At 49.4% G+C, this 16,259-nt stretch overlaps 1 protein-coding gene across 1 annotated transcript in view; it reads right to left on the bottom strand.

The window, feature by feature from the left end:
- Positions 1 to 253: 253 nt before the first annotated feature.
- LOC139258431 (myosin-7-like) overlaps positions 254 to 16,259 on the bottom strand; it is a gene marked incomplete at both ends in the record, with an annotated part of 135,436 nt that continues 119,430 nt past the window's right edge. Inside the window, 2 exon segments of the mRNA XM_070874781.1 lie at positions 254 to 434; positions 12,930 to 13,025. Coding sequence (XP_070730882.1) covers positions 254 to 434; positions 12,930 to 13,025 — 277 coding nt within the window.

A 16,259-nucleotide genomic window follows, 5' to 3' on the forward strand; every position in this document is an offset into this window, starting at 1 on the left:
GGAAGGGGAGGAGTTTGGGGAAGGGGAGGAGTTTGGTGAAGGGGAGGGGAGTTGGGGAATGGGTGGGGTTTGGGGAAGGGGAGGGGTTTGGGGAATGGGAGGAGTTTGGGGAAGGGTAGAGTTAGGGATGGGTTAGGGATTGGGAGGGTTTGGGAAAGGGGATGGGGTTGGGAAGGGGAGGGTTCGAGTTCGGGATTGGGTGGTGGGAATGGGAACGGGGTTGCGACGTTTCCCAGCATCACCATGACAATACCCTCGCTCGGGCCTAGTTCGCCGGGATCAGCCTCCCGGTCGCTTACCTTTGCCATGGGATCGCGGGTCTTGGCCCTCAGCTTGTTGACCTGGCTCTCCGCAATGTCAGCTCGCTCCTCCGCCTCGTCCAGCTCGTGCTGAAGCTTCCGGAACTTGGCCAGGCTGACATTGGCCTGCTCCTCCTGGGAGAGTGCGGGAGAGAAAGTCGCAATAAAATGGCCGCCCATTCCCTGCTCCCTCTCCCTGTTAACGAAACTCGGAGAATAATAATGGCTCAGAGCAGAGTCAATGTGGAGTTCCAAAAGGGAAATCGCTTTTGACAAATCTGTTGGAGGTCTTTGAGGTTGTAACGAGCAGAATAGATCCGGGGGAACCAGTGGATGTGGTGTGTTCGGATAGAAACATAGAAACGTACAAAGTAGGTGCAGGAGTAGGCCATTCGGCCCTTCGAGCCTGCACCACCATTCAATAAGATCATGGCTGATCATTCCCTCAGTACCCCTTTCCTGCTTTCTCTCCATACCCCTTGATCCCTTTAGCCGTAAGGGCCATATCTAACTCCCTCTTGAATATATCTAACGAACTGGCCTCAACAACTCTCTGTGGTAGAGAATTCCACAGGTTCACAATTCTCTGGGTGAAGAAATTTCTCCTCATCTCGGTCCTAAATGGCTTACCCCTTATCCTTAGACTGTGACACCTGGTTCTGGACTTCCCCAACATCGGGAACATTCTTCCTGCATCTAACCTGTCCAATCCCGTCAGAATTTTATATGTTTCTATGAGATCCCCTCTCATTCTTCTAAATTCCAGCGAATACAAGCCCAGTCGATCCAGTCTCTCCTCATATGTCAGTCCTGCCATCCTGGGAATCAGTCTGGTGAACCTTCGCTGCACTCCCTCAATAGCAAGAATGTCCTTCCTCAGATTAGGAGACCAAAACTGAACACAATATTCCAGGTGGGGCCTCACCAAGGCCCTGTACAACTGCAGTAAGACCTCCCTGCTCCTATACTCAAATCCTCTCGCTATGAAGGCCAACGTACCATTTGCCTTCTTCACCGCCTGCTGTACCTGCATGCCAACCTTCAATGACTGATGTCCCATGACACCCAGGTCTCGTTGCACCTCCCCTTTTCCTAATCTGTCACCATTCAGATAATATTCTGCCTTCCTGTTTTTGCCCCCAAAGTGGATAACCTCACATTTATCCACATTATACTGCATCTGCCATGCATTTGCCCACTCACCTAACCTGTCCAAGTCACCCTGCAGCCTCTTAGCATCCTCCTCACAGCTCACACCGCCACCCAGCTTAGTGTCATCTGCAAACTTGGAGATATTACACTCAATTCCTTCGTCTAAATCATTAATGTATATTGTAAATAGCTGGGGTCCCAGCACTGAGCCCTGCGGCACCCCACTAGTCACTGCCTGCCATTCTGAAAAGGACCCGTTTATCCCGACTCTCTGCTTCCTGTCTGCCAACCAGTTCTCTATCCACGTCAGCACATTACCCCCAATACCATGTGCTTTGATTTTGCACACCAATCTCGCGTGTGGGATATGCAGTACGTCCCATCATCCCGGGCTGCTCCATCAGTCCCTCCCTGACTCAAGGGGCTGAATCCCAACATGCGATTAACCGTCTGCGTGAACCCGCATGCTATGCGTCGCCTTCCTTCCATGGGGTGCGTGCACAAGCGGTCACAACCAAATGTTGCGTGCAGTCGCCGATGTGCACTCCTTGGAATGGGCCACTGAGTTTTACCGCGTCAGGGGGCCGTGTCGTGTCGTGGGACCCGCCCTGGGGTTAGCCTTCGTAATCTCGCCAATGCTCTGTACTGCCCGCACAGGCTCGGTCTCTGGTGCCCTCTGTCTGTGGGGCAGCTGCAACCACACCTCGCAATTTCAACTCTCGGCGAAGACTATTCCACAAGAAACAGAAGAAATCGGAGCAGGAGTGGCCCTAACGAGCATGGTGGATAGAGGTGTCCCGATGGATGTGGTGTATTTAGATTTCCAAAAGGCATTCGATAAGGTGCCACACAAAAGGTTACTGCAGAAGATAGAGGTACGCGGAGTCAGAGGAAATGTATTAGCACGGATCGAGAATTGGCTGGCGAACAGAAAGCAGAGAGTCGGGATAAATGGGTCCTGTTCGGGTTGGAAATCGGTGGTTAGTGGTGTGCCACAGGGATCGGTGCTGGGACCACAACTGTTTACAATATACATAGATGACCTGGAAGAGGGGACAGAGTGTAGTGTAACAAAATTTGCAGATGACACAAAGATTAGTGGGAAAGCGGGTTGTGTAGAGGACACAGAGAGGCTGCAAAGAGATTTGGATAGGTTAAGCGATTGGGCTAAGGTTTGGCAGATGGAATACAATGTCGGAAAGTGTGAGGTCATCCACCTTGGGGAAAAAAAACAGTAAAAGGGAATATTATTTGAATGGGGAGAAATTACAACATGCTGCGGTGCAGAGGGACCTGGGGGTCCTTGTGCATGAATCCCAAAAAGTTAGTTTGCAGGTGTAGCAGGTAATCAGGAAGGTGAATGGAATGTTGGCCTTCATTGCGAGAGGGATGGAGTACAAAAGCAGGGAGGTCCTGCTGCAACTGTACAGGGTATTGGTGAGGCCACACCTGGAGTACTGCGTGCAGTTTTGGTCACCTTACTTAAGGAAGGATATACTGGCTTTGGAGGGGGTACAGAGACGATTCACTAGGCTGATTCCGGAGATGAGGGGGTTACCTTATGATGATAGATTGAGTAGACTGGGTCTTTACTCGTTGGAGTTCAGAAGGATGAGGGGTGATCTGATAGAAACATTTAAAATAATGAAAGGGATAGACAAGATAGAGGCAGGGAGGTTGTTTCCACTGGTCGGGGAGACTAGAACTAGGGGGCTCAGCCTCAAAATACGGGGGAGCCAATTTAAAACCGAGTTGAGAAGGAATTTCTTCTCCCAGAGGGTTGTGAATCTGTGGAATTCTCTGCCCAAGGAAGCAGTTGAGGCCGAGCTCATTGAATGTATTCAAGTCACAGATAGATAGATTTTTAACCAATAAGGGAATTAAGGGTTACGGGGAGAGGGCGGGTAAGTGGAGCTGAGTCCACGGCCAGATCAGCCATGATCTTGTTGAATGGCGGAGCAGGCTCGAGGGGCTAGATGGCCTACTCCTGTTCCTAATTCTCATGTTCTTATGTTGTTATACTCTTTGAGAACCGCTTTTACTAAAGGGAAACGGATTGGACGTTGCGGTTGTCCGAAACAGGCGACGAGGTCACCAGACAAATTCTGCATTTGATATCGGACAGCTCCATTCCCAAACTATCAATAAGGGGGCAAAGGTGATGGAGTATAAAAGCAGGGAAGTCTTGCTCCAGTTATACAGGGTATTGGTGAGGCCACACCTGGAGTACTGCGTGTAGTTTTGGTCTCCATATTTACGAAAGGATATACTTGCATTGGAGGCAGTTCAGAGAAGGTTCACTCGGTTGATTCCGGGGATGAGGGGGTTGACTTATGAGGAAAGGTTGAGGAGGTTGGACCTCTACTCATTGGAGTTCAGAAGAATGAGAGGTGATCTTATCGAAACGTATCAGATTATGAGGGGGCTCGACAAGGTGGATGCAGAGAGGATGTTCCCACTGATGGGGGAGACTAGAACTAGGGGGCATGGTCTTAGAATAAGGGGCCGCCCATTTAAAACTGAGATGAGGAGGAATTTCTTCTCTCGGAGGGTTGTAAATCTGTGGAATTCTCTGCCCCAGAGAGCTGTGGAGGCTGGGTCATTGAATATATTTAAGGTGGAGATAGACAGATTTTTGAGCGATAAGGGAGTGAAGGGTTATGGGGAGCGGGCGGGGAAGTGGAGCTGAGTCCATGATCGGATCAGCCATGATCGTATTAAATGGTGGAGCAGGCTCGAGGGGCCGAATGGCCGACTCCTGTTCCTGTGTAACAGGCTCGAGGGGCCAAATGGCCTCCTCCTGTTCCTGTGTAACAGGCTCGAGGGGCTGAATGGGCCTCCTCCTGTTCCTGTGTAACAGGCTCGAGGGGCTGAATGGGCCTCCTCCTGTTCCTGTGTAACAGGCTCGAGGGGCTGAATGGGCCTCCTCCTGTTCCTGTGTAACAGGCTCGAGGGGCTGAATGGGCCTCCTCCTGTTCCAGTGTAACAGGCCCGAGGGGCTGAATGGGTCTCCTCCTGTTCCTGTGTAACAGGCTCGAGGGGCTGAATGGGCCTCCTCCTGTTCCTGTGTAACAGGCTCGAGGGGCTGAATGGGCCTCCTCCTGTTCCTGTGTAACAGGCTCGAGGGGCTGAATGGGCCTCCTCCTGTTCCTGTGTAACAGGCTCGAGGGGCTGAATGGGCCTCCTCCTGTTCCTGTGTAACAGGCTCGAGGGGCTGAATGGGCCTCCTCCTGTTCCTGTGTAACAGGCTCGAGGGGCTGAATGGACTTCCTCCTGTTCCTGTGTAACAGGCTCGAGGGGCTGAATGGGCCTCCTCCTGTTCCTGTGTAACAGGCTCGAGGGGCTGAATGGACCACCTCCTGTTCCTGTGTAACAGGCTCGAGGGGCTGAATGGGCCTCCTCCTGTTCCAGTGTAACAGGCCCGAGGGGCTGAATGGGTCTCCTCCTGTTCCTGTGTAACAGGCTCGAGGGACTGAATGGGCCTCCTCCTGTTTCTGTGTAACAGGCCCGAGGGGCTGAATGGGTCTCCTCCTGTTCCTGTGTAACAGGCTCGAGAGGCTGAATGGACCTCCTCCTGATCCTGTGTAACGGGCTCGAGCGGCTGAATGGACCACCTCCTGTTCCTGTGTAACAGGCTCGAGGGGCTGAATGGGCCTCCTCCTGTTCCTGTGTAACAGGCTCGAGGGGCTGAATGGGCCTCCTCCTGTTCCTGTGTAACAGGCTCGAGGGGCTGAATGGGCCTCCTCCTGTTCCTGTGTAACAGGCTCGAGGGGCTGAATGGGCCTCCTCCTGTTCCTGTGTAACAGGCTCGAGGGGCTGAATGGGGCTTCTCCTGTTCCTGTTTTTATGTGTTAATGTAATCCTAGACATGTTATCACTATTGAGTGTCTTGCAGGGTTTCCTCAATGTCCTTTGAATGCTGTATGGAACCTGCCAGTATACTACTCTCAGTGCCCGTTTACAACTGCGTCAAATGTTATTTGAGACGGGAAAGGCCTTGCCAACTTGGTACCTCACACTGTTCCAGTTCATCATCCCGTCTCGGGTTGTTTAAAACCATGTTCTCGGCATTTTATGGTAGCAGGTATCAATGGCCTAGTTTGACCACAGTGTTTGGTGTGAAACATAAAGTGAGGTTGCCGGATCGCTTAATCAGCACTAATATATCCGTACATACGACATTTATCCTTGGTTTCTTTGGTGGATAGAAACATAGAAAATAGGTGCAGGAGTAGGCCATTCGGCCCTTCGAGCCTGCACCACCATTCAATAAGATCATGACTGATCATTCACCTCAGTACCCCTTTCCTGCTTTCTTTCCATACCCCTTGATCCCTTTAGCCGTAAGGGCCACATCTAACTCCCTCTTGAATATATCCAATGAACTGGCCTCAACAACTCTCTGTGGTAGAGAATTCCACAGGCTCACAATTCTCTGAGTGAAGAAGTTTCTCCTCATCTCGGTCCTGAATAGGCACAGCGGCAGTTGGTGAGGCGCGAGTCCGGGGTCGGAGAGGCCTTTAATAGGCCCAGCGGCAGCGAGAGGCGCGAGTCCGGGGTCGGAGAGGCCTTTAATAGGCCCAGCGGCAGCGAGAGGCGTACTTGTGCAGCTACAGGGAGAAGGCAAAAAGAAGTGGAAAGAAACAAAGGTAACGTCACAGCCAAGTGGGTAAGTGATTGGCTGGTGATTGGTGAGTAGTTTTTCTTTCTTCTCTTCTATAACAGTGAGTAAACTTTAGCATTGTTGTTGCTCATCTAAGGGTTAAGTCATGACAGGACAGCTCGGTCGCGTGTTGTGCTCCTCCTGTGCCATGTGGGAACTCGGGGACACTTCCGGTGTCCCTGACCACTACGTGTGCGGGAAGTGTATCCACCTCCAGCTCCTGACAGACCGCGTTGCGGAATTGGAGCTGAGGGTGGATTCACTCTGGAGCATCCACGATGCTGAGAATGACGTGAGTAGCACGTGTAGCGAGTTGGTCGTAACGCAGGTGAAGGGTCCACAGCCAGATAGGGAATGGAAGACCAGCAGGAAGAGCAGTGCAAGGAAGGTAGTGCAGGAGTCCCCTGTGGGCATCCCCCTGCAAAACAGATACACCGCTTTGAGTACTGTTGAGGGGGATGACTCATCAGGGGAGAGCAGTAGCAGCCAAGTTCATGGCACCGTGGCTGGCTCTGCTGCACAGGAGGGCAAGAAAAAGAGTGGGAGAGCGATAGTGATAGGGGATTCAATGGTGAGGGGAATAGATAGGCGTTTCTGCGGCCGCAACCGAGACTCCAGGATGGTATGTTGCCTCCCTGGTGCAAGGGTCAAGGACATTCTGAAAAGGGAGGGAGAACAGCCAGTTATTGTGGTGCACATTGGTACCAACGACATAGGTAAAAAAAGGGATGAGTTCCTACGAAACGAATTTAAGAAGCTAGGAGCTAAATTAAAAAGTAGGACCTCAAAAGCAGTAATCTCGGGATTGCTACCAGTGCCACGTGCTAGTCAGAGTAGGAATCGCAGGATAGCTCAGATGAATACGTGGCTTGAGAAGTGGTGCAGAAGGGAGGGATTCAAATTCCTGGGACATTGGAACCGGTTCTGGGGGAGGTGGGACCAGTACAAACCGGACGGTCTGCACCTGGGCACGACCGGAACCAATGTCCTAGGGGGAGTGTTTGCTAATGCTGTTGGGGAGGAGTTAAACTAATATGGCAGGGGGATGGGAACCAATGCAGCGAGACAGGGGGAAACTAAAAGGAGACAAAAGCAAAAGACAGAAAGGAGATGAGGAAAAGTGGAGGGCAGAGAAACCCAAGGGAAAGAACAAAAAGGGCCACTGTACAGCAAAATTCTAAAAGGACAAAGGGTGTTAAAAAAACAAGCCTGAAGGCTTTGTGTCTTAATGCAAGGAGTATCCGCAATAAGGTGGATGAATTAACTGTGCAAATAGATGTTAACAAATATGATGTGATTGGGATTACGGAGACGTGGCTCCAGGATGATCAGGGCTGGGAACTCAACATCCAGGGGTATTCAACATTCAGGAAGGATAGAATAAAAGGAAAAGGAGGTGGGGTAGCATTGCTGGTTAAGGAGGAGATTAAGGCAATAGTTCGGAAGGACATTAGCTTGGATGATGTGGAATCTATATGGGTAGAGCTACAGAACACCAAAGGGCAAAAAACGTTAGTGGGAGTTGTGTATAGACCTCCAAACAGTAGTAGTGATGTTGGGGAGGGCATCAAACAGGAAATTAGGGGTGCATGCAATAAGGGTACAGCAGTTATAATGGGTGACTTTAATATGCACATAGATTGGGCTAACCAAACTGGAAGCAATACGGTGGAGGAGGATTTCCTGGAGTGCATAAGGGATGGTTTTCTAGACCAATATGTCGAGGAACCAACCAGGGGGGAGGCCATCTTAGACTGGGTGTTGTGTAATGAGAGAGGATTAATTAGCAATCTCGTTGTGCGAGGCCCCTTGGGGAAGAGTGACCATAATATGGTGGAATTCTGCATTAGGATGGAGAATGAAACAGTTAATTCAGAGACCATGGTCCAGAACTTAAAGAAGGGTAACTTTGAAGGTATGAGGCGTGAATTTGCTGGGATTGATTGGCAAATGATACTTAAAGGGTTGACTGTGGATGGGCAATGGCAGACATTTAGAGACCGCATGGATGAACGACAACAATTGTACATTCCTGTCTGTCGTAAAAATAAAAAAGGGAAGGTGGCTCAACCGTGGCTATCTCGGGAAATCAGGGATAGTATTAAAGCCAAGGAAGTGGCATACAAATTGGGCAGAAATAGCAGCGAACCCGGAGACTGGGAGAAATTTAGAACTCAGCAGAGGAGGACAAAGGGTTTGATTAGGGCAGGGAAAATGGAGTACGAGAAGAAGCTTGCAGGGAACATTAAGACGGATTGCAAAAGTTTCTATAGATATGTAAAGAGAAAAAGATTAGTAAAGACAAACGTAGGTCCCCTGCAGTCAGAATCAGGGGAAGTCATAACGGGGAACAAAGAAATGGCAGACCAATTGAACAAGTACTTTGGTTCGGTATTCACTAAGGAGAACACTAACAACCTTCCGGATATAAGAGGGGTCAGAGGGTCTAGTAAGGAGGAGGAACTGAGGGAAATCCTTATTAGTCAGGAAATTGTGTTGGGGAAATTGATGGGATTGAAGACCGATAAATCCCCAGGGCCTGATGGACTGCATCCCGGAGTACTTAAGGAGGTGGCCTTGGAAATAGCGGATGCATTGACAGTCATTTTCCAACATTCCATTGACTCTGGATCAGTTCCTATCGAGTGGAGGGTAGCCAATGTAACCCCACTTTTTAAAAAAGGAGGGAGAGAGAAAACAGGGAATTATAGACCGGTCAGCCTGACCTCAGTAGTGGGTAAGATGATGGAATCAATTATTAAGGATGTCATAGCAGCGCATTTGGAAAGAGGTGAAATGATAGGTCCAAGTCAGCATGGATTTGTGAAAGGGAAATCATGCTTGACAAACCTTCTGGAATTTTTTGAGGATGTTTCCAGTAGAGTGGACAAGGGAGAACAAGTTGATGTGGTATATTTGGACTTTCAGAAGGCTTTCGACAAGGTCCCACACAAGAGATTAATGTGCAAAGTTAAAGCACATGGGATTGCGGGTAGTGTGCTGACATGGATTGAGAACTGGTTGTCAGACAGGAAGCAAAGAGTAGGAGTAAATGGGTACTTTTCAGAATGGCAGGCAGTGACTAGTGGGGTACCGCAAGGTTCTGTGCTGGGGCCCCAGCTGTTTACACTGTACATTAATGATTTAGACGAGGGGATTAAATGTAGTATCTCCAAATTTGCGGATGACACTAAGTTATGTGGCAGTGTGAGCTGTGAGGAGGATGCTATGAGGCTGCAGAGCGACTTGGATAGGTTAGGTGAGTGGGCAAATGCATGGCAGATGAAGTATAATGTGGATAAATGTGAGGTTATCCACTTTGGTGGTAAAAACAGAGAGACAGACTATTATCTGAATGGTGACAGATTAGGAAAAAGGGAGGTGCAACGAGACCTGGATGTCATGGTACATCAGTCATTGAAGGTTGGCATGCAGGTACAGCAGGCGGTTAAGAAAGCAAATGGCATGTTGGCCTTCATAGCGAGGGGATTTGAGTACAGGGGCAGTTGTACAGGGCATTGGTGAGGCCTCACCTGGAGTATTGTGTATAGTTTTGGTCTCCTAACCTGAGGAAGGACATTCTTGCTATTGAGGGAGTGCAGCGAAGGTTCACCAGACTGATTCCTGGGATGACGGGACTGACCTATCAAGAAAGACTGGATCAACTGGGCTTATATTCACTGGAGTTCAGAAGAATGAGAGGGGACTTAATAGAAACGTTTAAGATTCTGACGGGATTGGACAGGTTAAATGCAGGAAGAATGTTCCCAATGTTGGGGAAGTCCAGAACCAGGGGTCACAGTCTAAGGATAAGGGGTAAGGCCATTTAGGACTGAGATGAGGAGAGACTTCTTCACCCAGAGAGTGGTGAACCTGTGGAATTCTCTACCACAGAAAGTTGTTGAGGCCAATTCACTAAATATATTCAAAAAGGAGTTAGATGTAATCCTTACTACTCGGGGGATCAAGGAGTATGGCGAGAAAGCAGGAATGGGGTACTGAAGTTGCATATTCAGCCATGAACTCATTGAATGGCGGTGCAGGCTAGAAGGGCCGAATGGCCTACTCCTGCACCTATTTTCTATGTTTCTATGTTTCTAAATGGCTTACCCCTTATCCTTAGACTGTGACCCCCTGGTTCTGGACTTCCCCAACATCGGGAACATTCTTCATGCATCTAACCTGTCCAGTCCCGTCGGAATTTTATATGTTTCTATGAGATACCCTCTCATCCTTCTAAATTCCAGTGAATATAAGCCTAGTCGATCCAGTCTCTCCTCATATGTCAGTCCTGCCATCCTGGGAATCAGTCTGGTGAACCTTCGCTGCACTCCCTCAATAGCAAGAATGTACTTCCTCAGATTAGGAGACCAAAACTGAACACAATATTCCAGGTGAGGCCTCACCAAGGCCCTGTACAACTGCAGTAAGACCTCCCTGCTCCTATACTCAAATCCCCTCGCTATGAAGGCCGACATGCCGTTTGCCTTCTTCACCGCCTGCTGTACCTGCATGCCAACTTTCAATGACTGATGTACCATGACACCCAGGTCTCGTTGCCCCTCCCTTTTTACTAATCTGTCACCATTCAGATAATACTCTGCCTTCCTGTTTTTGCCACCAAAGCGGATAACCTCACATAAACCCACATTATACTGCACCTGCCATGCATTTGCCCATTGGATTGGGGGCGGTCCCTCGAACGAGGAAGACTTGCTTCCACGAGTTCACAGATGTTTCAATGAAGGACCCGATGTTCCAGTCCTGAACTCCAATTGAGGGGGCGGAAGATGCCTGTGCCTGGATTGTTTTAACACCAGCCACCACATGGGCTTGGCAGAGCTAGGTCTTGGTCCAGTGGCAAAGGGGTACCCCACTAGTCACTGCCCACCACCCCAAAAGAGACCCATTTATTCCTGCGCTCTGTTTCCCGACAGTTAACCAATATCCAATCCATGCCAATACTTTACCCCCAATCCAATTAGGTTCGTTAATCTTGGGCTGGGTAGCCACGTACCAAAAGGGGGCACTGAAGTGGGGCTTTCGAGCTCTGTTATAATGAAAGGGTTAAGAATGGGTCTCGGGATGAAAAAGGGCTTTTGTAGTAGTCAACCAGCAGGCAGGCTCCCCATTGGTGCAAAATAACGTCGACTTGAATCTTCGAACCCAGACCTGGTGTTGAGTGCCTATTGTAAATACTCCGCTACAGTGATCGAGGAAGTCTTCCTGTGCTAAGCGGTATCTCCTTCAATGCAAGGAGTATAGTGAGTAAGGCAGATGAGCTGAGAGCACAGGCAGACACTTGGGAGTATGATATTATGGCCATCGCAGAGACATGGAAACATAGAAATTTACAGTGGCAGAAGGAGGCCATTCCGGCCCATGGTGTCCGCGCCGGGCCGACAAAGAGCCGCACGGCCCTCGGTCAGCAGCCCTGGAGGTTACAGATAAACCCACGAACAATGACGGAAAGGCAAAGGGCACCCAGCCCAACCGGTCCGCCCCCACACAACTGCGACACCCCTTACACTGAAACATTCCACACTCCACCCCAACCGGAGCCATGTGATCCCCTGGGAGAGGCAACAACCAGGTAAAAACCCAGGCCAATTTAGGGAGAAAAAAATCTGGGAAAATTCCTCTCCGACCCATCCAGGCGATCGACACTAATCCAGGAGATCACCCTGGCCGTATTCGATTCCGTGCAGTACTTACCGTTATATCTGCGGCAGCCAACAAGAGAGTAACCAGTCTAATCCCAATGACCAGCTCTAAATCGGTAACCCTGCAGGTTGCGGCACTTTAAGTGCCCATCCAACCATCTTTTAAAAGTGGTGAGGGTTCCTGCAGCCACCGTTCTTCCAGGCAGCGAGTTCCAGATCCCCACCACCCTCTGAGACATGGCTGAAAGAGGGGCAGGTTTGGCAGCTCAATATTCCTGGTTACCGGCTTTTTAGACAGTTCAGGACTGACGGGGTTGGACAGACTGGATGCGGGGGGGATGTTTCCCCGGGGGCTGGGAAGCCTAGAACAAGGGGGTCACCACAGTCTCAGGCTACGGGGTAGGAAATTTAGGAGCGAGATGAGGAGGAATGTTTTCACTCCGAGGGTGGTGAACCTGTGGAATTCTCTACCGCAGAAGGCTGTGGGGGCCAAGTCACTGAATATATTTAAGAGGGAGATAGATAGGTTTCTAGACACAAAAGGCATCAAGGGGTCTGGGGAGAAAGCGGGAATATGGTGTTGAGATAGAGGATCAGCCATGATCATATTGAATGGTGCAGGCTCGAGGGGCCGAATGGCCTACTCCTGCTCCTATTTTCTATGTTTCTATGCAACCAAGGAGGTCTTCCAGTGCTAAATGGTATATACTCCAATGCAAGGTGTACAGCGAATAAGCCGGATGAGCTAAGAGCCAGGTAGACACTTGGGAGTATGACATTATAGCCATTACAGAGACATGGCTGAAAGAGGGGCAGGTTTGGCAGCTCAATATTCCTGGTTACAGGATTTTTTTAGACAGTGGGTAAAAAGGGAGTGGGGTGGAGGGGGGGTTGCGATATTGATTAAAGAAACTATTGCCACGGTGAGGAGGAATGATATGTTAGAGGGATCATCAAATGAGGCCACATGGGTCGAACTGAAAAATAAAAAAGGGGCGAGCACAATGCTGGGCATGTATTTATAGACCCTCAAACAATGAGAGTGGGATAGAGGAGCAAATATGTAGGCACATATCCCCTGCTGGTCCCTCAGTCCCGTGTTGCGAGCCTCAGTCCCCTTGCAGGTCTCCCAGTTCTCGATGTTCAACTTACGGCCTCTTCACTGGTCCTCTTGTAGGCTTTGACTTTCAGCTGCAGCTTGTCCACCAGGTCCTGCAGGCGGCTCAAGTGCTTCCGATCCTCGTCCGACTGAGAGGGCCGAAAGAAAGGAAGGCTGTTAGCGGGGAACTACAACCGTAGAATGATTACAGCACAGAAGGAGGCCATTTTCATTCCCTGTGCCCGACAGGGGTCTTAGCTGACTGAGAGAAGACAGATAACATCGCACCGTGATAATCGGTAAACTGTAGCCAATTGATCAATTCTCATTCATTGCACCCGGCAGGGGTCTGAGCTGACTGAGAGAAGACAGATAACATCGCACCGTGATAATCGGTAAACTGTAGCCAATTGATCAATTCTCATTCATTGCACCTGGCAGAGGTCTTAGCTGACTGAGAGAAGGCAGATAACGTCGCACTGTGATAATTGGTCATAAGAACATAACATAAGAAATAGGAGCAGGAGTCGGCCATTCGGCCCCTTGAGCCTGTTCCGCCATTCAATAAGATCATGGCTGATCCGATCATGGACTCAGCTCCACTTCCCCGCCCGCTCCCCATAATCTCTTATCCCCTTATCGTTTGAGAAACTGTCTATCTCTGTCTTAAATATATTCAATGACCCAGCCTCCACAGCTCTCTGGGGCAGAGAATTCCACAGATTTACAACCCTCTGAGAGAAGAAATTCCTCCTCATCTCAGTTTTAAATGGGCGGCCCCTTATTCTAAGACCATGCCCCCTAGTTCTAGTCTCCCCCATCAGTGGAAACATCCTCTCTGCATCCACCTTGTCAAGCCCCCTCATAATCTTACACGTTTCGATAAGATCATCTCTCATTCTTCTGAATTCCAATGAGTAGAGGCCCAACCTACTCAACCTTTCCTCATAAGTCAACCCCCTCATCCCCGGAATCAACCGAGTGAACCTTCTCTGAACTGCCTCCAAAGCAAGTATACCCTTTCGTAAATATGGAAACCAAAACTGCACGCAGTACTCCAGGTGTGGCCTCACCAATACCCTGTATAACTGGAGCAAGACTTCCCTGCTTTTATACTCCATCCCCTTTGCAATAAAGGCCAAGATACCATTGGCCTTCCTGATCACTTGCTGTATACTATCCTTTTGTGTTTCATGCACAAGTAACAAGTACCCCCAGGTCCCGCTGTACTGCGGCACTTTGCAATCTTTCTCCATTTAAATAATAACTTGCTCTTTGATTTTTTTCTGCCAAAGTGCATGACCTCACACTTTCCCACATTATACTCCATCGGCCAAATTTTTGCCCACTCACTGAGCCTGTCTATGTCCTTTTGCAGATTTTTTGTGTCCTCCTCACACACATTGCTTTTCCTCCCATCTTTGTATCGTCAGCAAACTTGGCTACATTACACTCAGTCCCTTCTTCCAAGTTGTTAATATAGATTGTAAATAGTTGGGGTCCCAGCACTGATCCCTGCGGCACCCCCACTTGTTACTGGTTGCCAGCCCGAGAATGAACCATTTATCCCGACTCTCTGTTCTGATCAATTCTCATTCATTGCACCCGGCAGGGGGCTCAGCTGACTGAGAGAAGGCGCGTAACATCGCACCGTGATAACTGGTCATCGCAGCAAGTTGATCAATTCTCATTCCTTTGCCCGACAGGGGTCTTAGCTGACTGAGAGAAGGTTGGTCTAAACACAACACCTTGATACCTGGCAACTGCAGCAAATCGATCAATTCTCATTCCCCGCACACAACAGGGGTCTTAGCTGAACGAATATACTGTGTGAACAGCACGCTCATACACTGAGGCTTCAGGCTCAGAATGGTTACAGCACAGAAGGAGGCCGTTCGGCCCATCGAGCCCGTGCCGACTCTCGCCCAATCCCACTCTCCCCCGCCCTTTCCCCGTGGCCCTGCACATTTATTTTCCTTCAGCTACGTATCCAACTCCCTTTTGAAAGCCTTCCCCACCCTCTCAGTCCCGTGCATCCCAGATCCTAACCACTCGCTGCGTGACAAACGTTGTTCCTCGTGTCGCCTTTGGTTCTTCTGCCAATCGCCTTAAATCTGTGTCCTCTGGTTCCCGACCCTTCCAGCCAATGGGGAACAGTTTCTCTCGGTCGACTCTGTCCAGACCCCTCATGATATTGAACACCTCGATCAAATCTCCTCTCAACCTTCTCTGCTCCAAGGAGAACAAACCCAGCTTCTCCACATCACTGAGGTCCCTCATCCCCGGGAACCATTCTGGCCAATCTCCCTCCTGCACCTTCTCTAAGGGCAACGAGACCTGGGTGTCATGGTTCATCAGTCATTGAAAGTTGGCATGCAGGTACAGCAGGCGGTGAAGAAGGCAAATGGCATGTTGGCCTTCATAGCGAGGGGATTTGAGTACAGGAGCAGGGAGGTCTTACTGCAGTTGTACAGGGCCTTGGTGAGGTCACACCTGGAATATTGTGTACAGTTTTGGTCTCCTAATCTGAGGAAGGACATTCTTGCTATTGAGGGAGTGCAGCGAAGGTTCACCAGACTGATTCCCGGGATGGCGGGACTGACATATGAAGAAAGACTGGATCAACTAGGCTTATATTCACTGGAATGTAGAAGGATGAGAGGGGATCTCATAGAAACATAAAAAATCCTGACAGGATTAGACAGGTTAGATGCAGGAAGAATGTTCCCGATGTTGGGGAAGTCCAGAACCAGGGGGTCACAGTCTAAGGATAAGGGGTAAGCCATTTAGGACCGAGATGAGGAGAAACTTCTTCACTCAGAGAATTGTGAACCTGTGGAATTCTCTACCATAGAGAGTTGTTGAGGCCAGTTTTGTTGGGTATATTCAAGAGGGAGTTAGATGTGGCCCTTACGGCTAAAGGGATCAAGGGGTATGGAGAGAAAGCAGGAAAGGGGTACTGAGGTGAATGATCAGCCATGATCTTATTGAATGGTGGTGCAGGCTCAAAGGGCTGAATGGCCAACTCCTGCACCTATTTTCTATGTTTCTATGTTTCTATGTTTCTAAGGCTTTCACATCCTCCCTAACGTGCAGTGCTCAGACCCCAACAATACTCCAGTTGAGGCCGAACCAGTGTTGTATATCGGTTCATCATAACGTTCCATGCTTTTGTACTCTGTGCCTCTATTTATGAAGCTCAAGATCCCGTAAACTTTTACTGCTTTCCCAACCTGCACTGCAACCTTCAACGATTTGTGCCCATATACCCCCAGGTCTCTCTGTTCATGCACCCCTTCTGGAATTAATTAATGTCACCTCAAGTTGCCTCAATTTTTACCCACAGCAAGAACCCAGCAACAAAGACGATTGGGCAGATAATT

This window comes from Pristiophorus japonicus, unplaced genomic scaffold, assembly GCF_044704955.1.
Source record: "Pristiophorus japonicus isolate sPriJap1 unplaced genomic scaffold, sPriJap1.hap1 HAP1_SCAFFOLD_981, whole genome shotgun sequence".
Taxonomy (NCBI): Eukaryota; Metazoa; Chordata; class Chondrichthyes; family Pristiophoridae; genus Pristiophorus; species Pristiophorus japonicus.